The sequence below is a fragment of the Geotrypetes seraphini genome, chromosome 14 (assembly GCF_902459505.1).
Source record: "Geotrypetes seraphini chromosome 14, aGeoSer1.1, whole genome shotgun sequence".
In the NCBI taxonomy this organism is placed as follows: Eukaryota; Metazoa; Chordata; class Amphibia; order Gymnophiona; family Dermophiidae; genus Geotrypetes; species Geotrypetes seraphini.
Genome location: NC_047097.1, coordinates 158,225 through 172,826, shown reverse-complemented (window position 1 = coordinate 172,826; position 14,602 = coordinate 158,225). Strand labels below are relative to the sequence as shown.

At 43.5% G+C, this 14,602-nt stretch overlaps 1 protein-coding gene across 1 annotated transcript in view; it reads left to right on the top strand.

Moving 5' to 3' along the window:
• RNF20 (ring finger protein 20) overlaps positions 1-14,602 on the top strand; it is a 170,989-nt gene that overhangs the window by 66,867 nt on the left and 89,520 nt on the right. The window contains exons 6-7 of the mRNA XM_033919511.1: positions 1,370-1,488; positions 14,300-14,446. Of these exons, the coding sequence (XP_033775402.1) occupies positions 1,370-1,488; positions 14,300-14,446 (266 nt within the window). The remainder of the gene's footprint in view (positions 1-1,369; positions 1,489-14,299; positions 14,447-14,602) is intronic.

Here is a 14,602-nt window from a genome sequence, read left to right as displayed (position 1 = left end):
TCCCACAGATGTAGGGGTAGCCCTGAAGGATGTTCAGGACAACACATGGATTTCATCCTTAAATGACAGTTTGATTCAGCAGCGGTGTCAAAGTGGCGATGGCCTAATCCTTCACTGCTCGGGCACGTCATTCCAAGCTGCGCCATGATCCTAACACTGTGGTGCTGCGTGATTTGGATTTTCTCATCTCTGGAGTAGATTACATGGCCGATGCATTGTATGATATTTTGAAAGTATTTGCCAAGCTGGGCGTCTATTCGGTTTTGGCTCGAAGGATGCTTTGGATCCATCAGTGGTCTGGGCTGGGTAATTTTTTGTTTTGATTATTTGCTTGTATGAATTTGATTTTTCACTGCACTAATTCTCACTGTTTTGGTTGGGCACACGTGAGATATCCAGTGATGGTGTGCAGGTAGGGGCTTGCTGTCTCTGCCTTGATGTGTTTAGTGCTGGAGGTTCTCCTCCCTTTGCTAATTCCTCACACTGAGGATATCCCATTTCAATATTATAATATATTTACTTACAGGATTATTATCCGGGCTCATTCTTTAGAGCCAGAATACCACTCTCAGAACTCGTTGACTACACTGCCTATCAGTTGGTCTCTTTTGTGGGGCTGGGTAAACAACTTCATGAAGAGTCACATCGAGACATGCTTATGTATCTTCAGATACTTGTCTTTGGGCTGCCAAATAAGAAATTGACTAGTAGATAGTTATGGTATGGCTGCGTGAAAATATAATGTTGCTCTTCAGTTGCGAGGACGCATATGAGAGTTGTACAGATATTAGTGCCAGTTCAGTTGCACTTAGGTAGGTGGATTATTACTTTCCATCTGGTTATTTATTTTGCCGTGTTCTCATTGTTAATTGTTCCACTTGCAGAGCAGAATGACTTTGATTTGGTCAGGGAGTTCCTCATACCCTCCTTGTTATTTCTTCTATTTAGGATTATCAACTGCTTTGGTACAAACTGAGGAGGAGGGGCTATGCCTAGGAACAAGGAGACAAAATGAAGAAAGCTTTGGATGGATACTCGTGAATGTGGTATATAAACTCTACTGTTCAGACTACTATGATTCAGGTAGTGGTTTAGTCTGCATAAGAATCACTCTCTTGTTTGCTTCTTTAAATGCCTTGATTTTTCATATTCAAATATATCCTGTATTTGTATATTAGATGGGTGGTAGAATACAGTTGCTCTTCGAATAAGCCTGAGCCAGCTGGCTCATTTTGTTTTGTTTTAATGGGAATGACAGGGTGAGCAGAGTACATCTTGTCTCTGAATGTTTCAATGGATTGTTCTCCCTCTGTTAATGGGGTCTTGGGTGGGTTGTTGTTAAAATCTCATCCTTGCATTTGTCCTGCAGACCCTGCTGTCATAGAGGAGGCAGTGAAAGAGCTGAATGCCCTGCTAGCTCATGAGGACAGTCGCCTGCAGGAGCTAACAGATCTGCTACAAGAGAAGCATGAGAGCATGTCACAGGAGGTACTGCGATCCAGTCAATCCCTTTCCACCATCATGCTATGTTCATTTATTTATTTATTTTGTTTTCTATATTCTAATTTAACTAGGATCTAATATTCATATACATAATATACAGTTTACTGTTACAATTTGCCATAGTTATCCTTATAGTGCAGGTTTTCTTGTACAAGTTTTATCCTAACTGACACACAGTTTACAGGTTGGATTTGCCATAGTTACAGTGCAAGATTTTACAATATAAGTTTCCTTTTGTGACGCATACCGGGTTCTGGTACCAATATTCATGTATGGAGGAAGCTTAGCCATCACATTGCCTGGCACCATGTCATGCAAGGATTTGAACGCTAGCATAAGGCCCTTGAAGACACAGCATTTGGCTACAGGAAGCCAGTAAGCCGATGCTAGAGACGTATGTTCTTTGCTGTGAATAGAGCATTGCAGTAATCTATATGGGAGAGTAGTTGGGTGAAGTCAGACTCTGAAAAGTAGTTCCTTTATTTTTCAGAGGTAATATCATGAGGAATATACCACCTGAGAGATATGGTTGGAAAGTGATAGGTTGCCTTCAAGGAGTATTCCTAAGCTGCGCGCTTGGTCTTTTGCAGTTATAGTACTCGGGAGAATCCCTCTGGGTGAACCTCGCCAGGGGCAATAACAAGTGCCTGTATCTTGGTGTTGTATACAGACCTCCAAGACAAAAAGAGGAGGCAGACGACGAACTAATAGAAAACATTGAGACCATCACGTTACGTGGAGACACAGTGCTGGTGGGAGACTTTAATATGCCCGATGGGACTGGAAGAAACCCTCCGCTACAACCAGCGGCAGCAAGAGACTACTAGCCTCCATGTATGGAGCATGCCTCAAGCAGATGGTACTGGAACCCACCAGGCAATCCTGGACCTGTTGCTCACCAACGGAGACAGTGTCACAGAAGTATCGGTGGGAGGCACCTTGGCATCCAGCGACCAGAACATGGTTTGGTTCCACCTCAAGAAAGGAACCACTAGGTCTAATACATTGACCAAGGTCCTAAATTTTAAAGGCACTAACTTTCAAGGCATGGGGGACCACGTCTACAAAATGCTGCAAAACCAAAGCATGACGGACAATGTAGAAGAACTATGGACGACTCTAAAGTCCACCCTCAATGAAGCGACCAACATATACATAAAAACAGTGAGCAAAAGATGCAGAAACTATAGGCCACAGTGGTTCTCCGCGGAGATCTCAGAACTAGTAAAAAAAAAAAAAAAAAAGGCCTTCGTTACCTACAAACAATCACAACGACCGGAAGCTAAAGAAACCTATATGGATAAATCCAGAAAAGTTAAAACGATAGTCAGAGAGGCCAAACTTCGGATGGAAGAAAACATAGCCAGGCAGGTAAAGAAAGGGGAGAAATCCTTTTTTAAATACATTAGCGACAGGAAGAAGAACACAAGCGGTATTGGGCACCTAAAGAAACCTGACGGCAACTTTACGGACTCGGACACTGACAAAGCAGAAATACTCAATAACTACTTCTGCTCAGTCTTCACCTGTGAAGCACAAGGATCCGGTCCTCAGATACAGACAAAGGGTAGTTCGGAGGACTCTTTCCGGGACATGGAATTTACTGCAAGCGAAGTCTACCAGGAGCTATCAAAATTAAAAGTAAACAAAGCTATGGGCCCGGACAATCTACACCCTAGAGTAAGAACATAAGAACATAAGAAGTTGCCTCCACTGGGTCAGATCAGAGGTCCATCGCGTCCAGCGGTCTGCTCCCGTGGCGGCCCATCAGGTCTATGACCTGTGAAGTGGTTCCTGACCATTTCTATAACCTACCTCTGCTTCTATCTGTACCCCTCAATCCCCTTATCCTTTAGGAACCTATCTAAACCTTCCTTGAACCCTTGTACTGTGCTCTGGCCTATCACAACCTCTGGAAGCGCATTCCATATGTCCACCACCCTCTGGGTAAAAAAGAACTTCCTAGTATTTGTTCTAAACCTATCCCCTTTCAATTTCTCCGAGTGACCCCTAGTACTTGTGGTTCCCTACAGTCTGAAGAATCTGTCCCTGTCCACCTTCTCTATGCCCTTCAGGATTTTGAAGGTTTCTATCAGGTCTCCTCTAAGTCTCCTCTTCTCTAGGGAGAACAGCCCCAGCTTTTTCAACCTGTTAGCGTATGAAAAGTTTTCCATACCTTTTATCAATTTAGTCGCTCTTCTCTGGACCCCCTCCAGTAGTGCCATGTCCTTCTTGAGGTATGGCGACCAGTACTGGACAAAGTACTCCAGGTGTGGGCGCACCATTGCACGATACAGCGGCATGATGACTTCCTTCGTCCTGGTTGTGATACCCTTTTTAATGATACCCAACATTCTGTTCGCTTTCTTTGAGGCTATCGCACACTGTGCCGATGCTTTCAATGTTGTGTCCACCATCACCCCCAGGTCTCTAACCCCTAGCAATGATCCCCCCATTTTGTAGCTGAACATTGGGTTCTTTTTCCCTACATGCATGACCTTGCATTTCTCTATGTTAAAACTCATTTGCCTCTTTTTTACCCACTCTTCCAGTCTCGTTAGGTCCCTTTGTAGGTCTTCGCAGTCTTCCATGGTTCTAACCCTGCCGCAGAGTTTGGTGTCATCAGCAAATTTAATAACCTCACATTTCGTCCCCGTTTCCAGGTTGTTAATAAATATATTGAACAGGAGCAGTCCCAGCACCTATCCTTGTGGAACTCTGCTCGTGACCCATTGCCAGTCTGCGTAATGGCCCTTTACTCCAACCCTCTGTTTCCTGTCTGCCAGCCAGTGTTTGATCCATCGGTGGACATCCCCTTGCACCCCGTGGTTCCACAGCTTCTTGAGTAGTTGTTCGTGAGGTACCTTGTCAAAGGCTTTTTGGAAGTCAAGGTAAATGATGTCTATAGATTCCCCTTTATCCATCTGGCTGTTTATTCCCTCAAATAAGTACAGTAGGTTCGTGAGGCACGACCTTCCCTTGCAGAAGCCGTGCTGGCTCGCCTTCAGTTGTCCATTGTTTTCTATGTGTTCGCAGATTGCGTCCTTAACCAGTGCTTCCATCATCTTTCCCGGTACTTTGTGAATTGAGTGACGTCTTAGCAGAACCATTAGCTGGGCTCTTCAATCTTTCCTTAAGCAAGGGAAGAGTTCCCTTTGACTGGAAAACTGCCAACGTTATCCAGCTCCACAAAAAGGGATGCAGGTCAGAGGCTGAAAACTATACACCGGTGAGTCTCACATCACTAGTGAGTAAAGTCATGGAAAAGTTGATTAAGAACAAATTGGACACGTTTCTGGATGATGAAAGATTAAGGGACCCCCACCAGCATGGCTTTACAAAGGGAAGGTCCTGTCAATCCAATCTGATAAGCTTCTTTGACTGGATAACAAAAAAACTGGATGGGGGTGAGTCCCTGGACATAGTATATTTAGACTTCAGTAAGGCTTTCGACAGCGTTCCACACCGCATGTTATTGAACAAGATGAACTCGCTAGGACTAGGAGACACACTAACAGCTTGGGTACAAGACTGGCTTAGCGACAGACTTCAAAGAGTAATGGTAAACGGTATTCCCTCAAAAACGTCGAAAGTAGCCAGTGGAGTGCCACAGGGCTTGGTCTTGGGTCCGATGCTATTTAATATCTTTATAGGGGACCTGACTCAGGGACTTCAAGGCAAAATCACATTATTTGCTGATGACGCTAAACTATGCAACATCATGGGCAGGGCAAAAGAATCCGACAGCTCAACCAGGCCAAGCGCTATGGAGCAGGACCTACTTCTATTGGAACAATGGTCCAGCACTTGGCAACTAAACTTTAATGCCAAAAAATGCAAAGTAATGCACCTCGGGAGCGGAAATCCATGCAGAACATACACCCTGAACGGTGAAAACTTAACAAGAACTACTGCAGAAAGGGACTTGGGAGTTCTCATCCGAGAAGACATGAAAGCTGCCAATCAGGTGGAGAGAGCTTCAGCATAGGCTAGACAAATGCTGGGTTGCATCAGAAGGAGCTTTATCAGCCGATTGCCTGAAGTCATACTATCATTATACAGATCCCTGGTGAGACCTCACCTGAAGTACTGTGTCCAGTTTGGAGGCCTCATTACCAAAAGGATGTGAAGAGAATGGAGTCGATCCAAAGAATGGCCACTAGGATGGTTTCAGGATTTAAAGACATCCCATACGAAGAACACCTAACCAAACTGCGCTTATATTCTCTCGAGGAGCGCAGAGAAAGGGGGGACATGATAGAAACATTCAAATACATCACGGGTTGCATTGAAGTGGAGGAAGAAATCTTTTTTCTAAAGGGTCCAACATCGACACGAGGACATCCGTTAAAACTTAAGGGGGGAAGATTCCATGGCGACACCAGGAAATACTTCTTCACCGAACGGGTGATTGATCGATGGAATAGTCTTCCTCGCCAGGTGATTGAGGCCAGTAGCGTGCTTGACTTCAAGCGTTGATGGGACTAACAGGTGGGGGTACCACAGAGTTTTGCTTAAAAGATGGATACTTCAGGTGGGGGGGTTTGTCTTGAGTAGACTTGTGGGAGGGTGAGTTATTGTGTGGGCAGACTTGTTGGGCTGCCGGCCCTTTTCTGCCATCAAACTCTATGTTTCTATAGTAATCGAGTCCCATCACAGGACGGGCGCGGTTGCAGCATTCTTTGTAGATCCAAAGGAGTTCGGTCTTGGAGGAGTTTAGTTGTAATTTGTTGACAGACATCCAGTTATTGATTTCCGAGAGGCAGTTTTGGAGTTGTTGTTCTTCACCCAGAGAGTGGTAGAAAACTGGAACGTTCTTCCGGAGGCTGTTATAGGGGAAAACACCCTTCAGGGATTCAAGACAAAGTTATACAAGTTCCTGCTGAACCAGAACGTATGCAGGTAAGGCTAGACTCAGTTATGGCATTGGTCTTTGACCTAAGGGCCACTGTGTGAGCGGACTGCTGGGCACGATGGACCACTGGTCTGACCCAACAGCGGCAATTCTTATGTTCTTATGAAACAGTGATCATAACATGATCAAATTTGAGCTAATATCTGGAGTGAAGTCAAAAAGGAAATATGCTGTAGCAGCATTTAATTTTTGAAAAGGCAACTATGATAAAATGAGGAAAATAGCTAAAAAGAAGCTAAGAGGATCAGCCAAAAAGGTTAGGACTTTAAACCAAGCATGGATGTTTAAAAATACCATCTTGGAAAACTAGATCAGATGTATTCCACGTATTAACAAAAGTGGAAAGAAGAGCAAACGACAGCCAATATATTTAAAAGGTGACGTGAAAGAGGCTATTAGATCTGCCGTCAAATTTCTATGTTTCTATAAGCACTGGTTCGTTAGATTCAAGTTTCAAGTTTATTAAAATGTGGATAAAAAAGCAAATCAAGACTTCTAAGCGTTTTACAATTTGTATTAAAAAGGGGGAAACAATGAACAAATAAGTACTGACTAGAAAATACTTCACAAGCATAAAACAATAGGAAAGTGGGGAGAACTACAATTTATTTATTTATTTTTCCCCAAATTCTTTATTCATTTTTCCATCTCACATCAAGAACACAATATTACATCATTTAAACCTTGTAAACATCACTTGTATTTCTTCTAACATCATCTTAAAAACATAAATTTATATCCTCCGCACCCACCCTTCCCACAAATATTTTAATCAAAAATATATAAATATTATATTCTTATCTATTGATCAAACCTTTAATATAACTTCATACCCTCCCCCTATGTATGAGAGTACTTTCAGTGGATAATGGTGTCTAATCATTGCAATAATTTGTCAATGGCCCCCAAATCTTTTTAAAATTGTTATAATTCCCTCTTTGTATGGCAATTGTTCTTTCCATTTTGTAAAAAATGAAGAGTAAACAACAGTAGGGAAGTTTCAAGTTTATTTTTAACTTAATGAATCGCTTATTAAATTTTACTAAGCGATGTACAAATTAAACAACCCTGGCTGTTTCCAAGTCTATTCAGCAGTCATATGCATCTCGGAAGAGGGAACACTTTAGATTTCTCTTAAATTTATCTAAATTTTTTCCGCCCTGATATGAGGTGGCAAGGAATTCCATACTGTAGGGGCCGTAAAGAAGGCTAAAATAGAAAATGAAGAGAAACTTGCCACAGAGACAAAAGCTCACAGTAACAACTTTTTCAGGTACATCAGAAGCAGAAAGGTTGTGAGGGGAATCCACGGGACCGTTGGATTGAGGAGAAAGGCCATGGTGGAGAGACTGAATGGATTCTTTGCGTTGGTTTCTACAGAAGAAGATGTAAGAGATTTACCTGAACTGGAAATGGTTTTCAAGGGGAATGATGCAGAGGAACTCAAAGACATTCTGGTGAACCTGGAAGACATATTAAACCAAATTGAAAAATTAAAGCATAGTAAGTCAGCTGGCATGCACCTTTGGGTACTGAAAGAAACACGAAATTGCTGTTAGTGATCGGATGTCAAAATTGTCCATATAGTACCTGAAGATTGGAGGGTAGCATGTGTAACCGATCTTGATTGAACTTAAAAAAAAAAAGGGGGTTTCAGGAAATTACAGACCAATAAGCCTGACTTTAGTAGAAACTATTAGAAGGAATAAAATTACGGAGCACATAGACAAACATGGTTTTATAGGACAGAGCATGGATTTAGCCAAAGGAGGTTTTACCTCACTAATTTGCTTCGAAAACAATAAACAAGTGAATAAAGGTAATGCAATGTATCTAGATTTTAAACATATAGAGAAACATAGAAATATAGAGTATGACGGCAGAAAAGTGCCATTGGCCCAACAAGTCTGCCCACTCGAATAACCCACCCCCCTAAGCACTTCCTCGAAGTGAACCCACATGTTTATCCCATTTATTCTTGTTGTTGGCCTCTACAACCTGAAGTGGAAAATCATTCCAAAGATCAAACACCCTTTCGGTGAAGAAATACTTCCTAATGTCACCATGAAATCTCCCATCCATGATTTATATATTTATTTATTTGATTTTTAGCCCGTCCTCCCAAAGGAGCTCAGAACGGGTTACAAAGTACATCCATAATAATCCAGACAGAGCAGAGATGACAGTTTACATAAATTACAATATAGACATGACAATAAAACATATGTACTAAGTAGCATCTGGTGAAATTAAGTGACATAGGTGCGTTGACTGGGTGGCATTTCAGGATGAATGACTTTAAGGCGCTGGGTTAGTAAAGAGGAAGGTTTTCACGGCCTTCCTGAAGTTCCAGAGTCCATCTAGTGGAGGGATTATGTGCCAAAGTTTGGGTATGAAATGTGAGTAGGAGCGTTTGCGGGCGGTTTCAGTTTTGAGGGAGCGTCCAGAAGGTATGGTCAGTCGTTTTTCTCCTTGGGACCTCAGTGGTCGTTTTGGGAAGTAGATTTGTAGTTTAGTTTTCATGTAGTACGGAATCGTTTCATGGAAGGTTTTGAAAGCGAGGACCAGGGCCTTGAAGGTGCAGCGTTTTTGAATGGGCAGCCAGTGCATGGAAGCTAATGCAGGGGTAACATGGTCGCTGATGCCTAGGCTTTTCAGAAGGCAGATTGCAGCGTTTTGCACCCTTTGGAGGCGGGAGAGAGTTTTGGTAGGCAGGCCCACTAGTAGAATGTTACAATAGTCTACGCGGGATAGAACAAAAGCGTAGAGTAGTTGGGCAAATTCAGATTCTGATATTTTTAGTGGATGCCCTCTTATCACCGTAGGTCCTGTAAGGAAAAAGATGTCTTCTTCCACCTCCATTCGGCCAGTAACATATTTGAACGTCTCTATCATGTCTCCCCTCTCTCTGCGTTCCTCGAGAGTATAGCTGCAACTTACCTAGACGTTCTTCATATGGGAGATCCTTGAGTCCTGAGACCATCCTAGTGGCCAATCTCTGAACCGACTCTATTCTCAGCACATCCTTTTGATAATGTGGCCTCCAAAATTGAACACGGTATTCCAGATGTGGTCTCACCATGGACTTGTAAAGCGGCATTACCACTTTGAGCTTTCGGCTGACGAAACTTCTCCGGATGCAACCCAGCATTTGTCTAGCCTTGGATGAAGCTTTATCCCAGGACAAGCAGGCAGCATATTCTCGACATGTGGGTGACGTCATCCATGGAACCCCGTCGTGGACAGCTTTTCAAGCAAACTTGATTGAAGATCTCAAGTTTGCTAGTGCTGCACCGCGCATGCGTGTGCCTTTCCGCTCAGCTAGAGGGCATGTCTCCTCAACGTGGTCCTCAGTTCTTAGTTTTCTGCGGAGCCAGAAAGCCCTGTCTCTCTTCTCTGCGATCCTACATGCCTTTCTTGCACCGGGGCTTCTTTCTTGTTTTCGAGTCGGAAGTCGCTGTGTTTTGCGTCTTTTTGTTTTATTGCCTTAAAAAAAAAAAATAATAATTTTTTGTTTGTTTTTCCCTTCTTCTGCGACCGGGGGATTCCAGTTCTTCTGTGGCCGCTCGGCCTCGAATGTGCCGCGGCCCTCATTCCATACCTTATGTCCCGGCCTCTCACCGGGTTTAAGAAGTGCACGCAGTGCGGTCGGGTTATTTCTGTCACAGACCTGCACCGTTGGTGTATCCTTTGCCTCGGGGTCGATCACCCTACGGACTCCTGTCCTCGTGCCACCCTTCAGCCTTGGGCTCTTCGGTGGCATCGGGCGAAGATCCTTGACCTCTTCGCCATGGAAGCTGGTACCTCCTCGACCCCAGTCTCGGCCTTGACCTTGATCCCGGCCTCGATCTCAGCGTCGGCCTCGAAGTCCTCGGGGGCTCCGGCTTCAAAGACCTTGGCTTCGGGTAAGTTTCCTCTTCCTCCTTCAGGTTCAGCTCAGCTACCGAAGAAGCCTTCCTTGGAGTCTCTGGCCGCCCAGGCAGTGAGTGTAGTCCTGCCGGCCTCGACGAGACCTCCTTCCAAGCATGCCTCCACTTTAAGGGAATACTCTACATCGAGGTCGCCCCTGTTGGAGTGCATTGGGGCACCAGTATGTCCGAATCCTTTGGTCTCGGTGCCGATGTTCGAGGATATGCTTAAGGCTATCTTAACTTCGCAGATCTCCTCGGCTATAGCCCAGCTTGCCTCGACCTCGCTTGTTGCGGACCAGCCTGAGTGTCGCGCCGAGGGCTCTTGAGGCAAGGCGCGTCGGTCTCTACGCTTGTCCTCGAGTGATTCCTCGCCTGTTCCCTCGAGGCAGACTTCTCCTGCCGCCCGGCTTCATGCGAAGCACCGGTCGAGACATGCCTCATCCTCGAGGCAGAGGTCTGCGAAGCGGCCAAGGGATTCTTCCCTGAAGCGGGGTAGGTCTCCGGGCCCTCGCACTACGGGGTCCATCAAGCCATCGGACCTGGTGCTGTCTAACCCTAGTCTTCTCCGTTCTCCTGTGCCGTTCTCCTGTGCGGACCGTGGGGCTCTGAGGTCGAAGACTCCTGCCTCCTTCCGGGATCGAAAGGTCTCTTCCCCCCGGGGCTCGCTGGAGAGGGCTTCTTGGATCTCCGTCCCTCGGACTCCAGGGTCCTCACCTTCCCTGGTTTCTAAACGCAAGCCGTCATTGACTCCCCCCTCGTTCTTTTAGTGGGGCCTCCTCAACGTCCATGCTAGTTGACACTTCGTAGGGCTTTAAACTAGGTAAGTTGGGGGAGGGTAACCACTCACATACTGGAGCAAGTAACCAACCTGGCGGGGTAAGTTGCCAATCCATTACTGAGTCTGAGGTGAGTACACACTGCATTTCCGAGGCAGAGGTAAGTACACAAATAGCAAACAGTACTATAGGAGTCCAATTAGCTCAAGCAGGAACATCAACACAAAAACACAGCAAACATAAGGTATGGAGGGCCATGTACGTTAATGCCCACAGTTTGGACAATAAGATTCTTCAAGAAATCCCTTAATAAAGCTTAACCCCCCTCTTACCATCCCCTCCCTAACCCCAGATCCTACTTTTCCCTCTCTTGGAAACCTTCTCTGATCTAACATTGTAACCCTTCTTCCATAACTCTTTTTGTAATCCGCTTTGAACCAAAAGGTAATGGCGGAATAGAAATCTGTAATGTAATGTAATTAGAGATGGAAATGAGGAATGCCGACTTAGATGTGGTGGCGATATCCGAGACTTGGTTCACGGACTCCCATGGGTGGGATATGGCTATATCAGGATACAACTTACTTCGTCGGGACAGAGTGGGCAAATTGGGAGGAGGGGTGGCACTATATACTAAAGAGAACATCAAAGTTACCAAAATCACTGATGTCAAGTTCACCGGGGAATCCCTCTGGGTAAATTTGGCTAGGGGGAAGGACAAATGCCTGTATCTTGGTGTACTATACAGACCTCCAAGACAACAGGAGGATATGGATATAGAACTGATCGGTTGGGCAGACTGGATGGACCATTCGGGTCTTTATCTGCCGTCATCTACTATGTTACTAGAAAATTTCATAACACTGAATATTCACTAATAGGTCTAACTACCAATATTCAATACCATTTAGATCACCACACATCTGTCATTTTGTTCTCTTTAGATATTTCAGCAGCGTTTGACACCATAGATCATGAGTTACTGTTACAAAGACTTGAATCAATAGGCATAACAGATAATGTCCTTACTTGGTTAACCTCATATCTTGCAGATCGCACTTCCTCTGTTAAATTCAAAAATGAAACATCAAAAGCTTATACTTCTACATTTGGTATCCCTCAAGGTTCTATCTTATCCCCCCTTTTGTTTAACATTTTTCTTTCTCCTTTGTTAAGCATTTGTCAATCCATAGGCTTTACCCCGTTTGCATACGCAGACGATGTTCAACTCATACACCCTTTAGATCCCAAATGCGACAACGAAATCAAATCCATCAATCAAAAATTAGAAATAATTCATTCTTGGTTAAATAAAAACAAATTATCCCTTAACATAAAGAAAACTAAAGCTGTATTATTTACTTGGAAAAATGACATAACATTGTCAAATCAATTTATTCTTAATAATTCCACACTCAATCTAGTTCCCTCAGTTAAAATTCTTGGTGTTCTAATTGACGATAAATTCACTTATCATGAACATATTTCTCTAACAGTTAGAAACTGCTTTTTTAAATTACGTCGTATTAGATCAATATCCAAATTTCTGACTCCAAAATCTGTTACAATACTGATCCATTCTTTAGTAATATCCAAACTTGATTATTGCAACGCTCTATTCCTTAATATTTCATCAAAAGAAAAAAGAAGATTACAACTGATTCAAAACACCGCAATAAAGTTAATATATAATGCAAAAAAGTACGATCATGTTTCTCCATTGTTGATAGATTCTCACTGGCTACCTATTAGCCATAGAATCACATTTAAAATAATGTTACTCATCTTCAAAACTTTAGCTTGCGAAGAACCCCAATTTATATCCAGGCTCTTGATACCCTATAATACTCAACGTTCACTTCGTTCCTCTAACCAAAACCTTCTCTCAGTTCCTTCCTTGAAGATTATTGGTACTAGAAGGGCAGATATTTTTTCAGTGACAGGTCCCCTATGGTGGAATGCCCTTCCCCAATATATTCGTGATGAAAAAGATATCTTAATATTTAAAAAATCCTTAAAATCTTATCTATTTAGAGATGCCTTCAATGTTTAAAGCAGATTATGTTTTTAATATTTTAATAGCTGAGATTTTTATGTACCCTTACCTATCGTTTTTTCCCCAATTTTCTATTTTTAACGAAATATGTAACTTTTAATCTTTCCATCCCAATTACCTGTTTGTTTTAGTCAAATGTTTATTGTTAAGTTGTGAAACTCTTTTACCTTGCTATATATTGTAATGTACATCGCTTAGTGATTTCAATAAGCGATAAATCAAATTCTGTTAATAAACTTGATAAACTTGATAAACTTGATCCCTTTATCCCTCAGGAATCCGTCCAATCCCTGTTTGAATCCCTGTACCGTACTCTGCCTGATCACTTCCTCCGGTAGCGCATTCCAAGTGTCCACGTCCCTTTGGGTGAAAAAAAACTTCCTTGCATTTGTTTTGAACTTATCTCCCTTCAGTTTCTCCGAATGCCCCCTCGTACTTGTTGTCCCCTTCAGTCTGAAGAATCTGTCCCTATCCACCCTCTCTATGCCCCTCATGATCTTGAAGGTCTCTATCATATCTCCCCTGAGCCTCCATTTTCTTAACTTGCCAACTCTCCCTCCATCCCATTATGTTTAGCTTGGAGGTCACCCACCTGTTGAGAATATGCTGCCTGCTTGTCCTGGGATAAAGCACAGTTACTTACCGTAACAGTTGTTATCCAGAGAAAGCAGTCAGATATTCTCACAACCCTTCCTCCTCCCCTGGTTGGCTTCTTAGCTAGCCATCTGAACTGAGGTACCTCACAGGAGACGTGCACCCTGACTCGGGCGGGAAGGCACTCGCACATGTGCAGTTTAGCACTCGTAAGCTCTTACAAAGATCTTCAAGCAAGTCTGCTTGAGAGGCTGTCCGCTGCATGGCTCCATTGGTGACGTCACCCACCTGGTGAGAATATCTGCCTGCTGTCCCTGGATAACAACTGTTACGGTAAGTAACTGTGCTTTATGAGCATGCTTCTGGAACAAATTATGCTCGTAAACCAAGGTTCCACTGTATTTCAAAGTGCTCTCTGTGAATGTTTCTTTTTAATGGCAAGGAGACAGATTTCCTCCCTTCCTCAGAGGGGTAGATTTTGGTACATAGTTAGAGAAATGGTTGTTTACTGATCCTTATGTTGACTGCAGTATTTTCTGTACAGTTTTCAAAACTCCAGGAGAAGGTGGAAATGGCAGAGTCCTGTGTATCTGTGCTGGAGACCAGGATGGAAGATCTACAGTGGGACATTGACAAAATTCGTAAGAGGGAACAGAGACTGAACAGACACCTCACCGAAGTGCTGGAGAGGGTAATATCACGCAATCCAGGGTAGGGTGAGGGGCAAAGCAATACAGCACTGGAACCCCCCCCTTTCTTTCTGGCACTTTCTTTAGTAATCTCATGAAGAAGGAAAAAGGCTAGAAGATAAAAGGGCCCTTTTACAAAGCTGCGCTACGATAAAAAG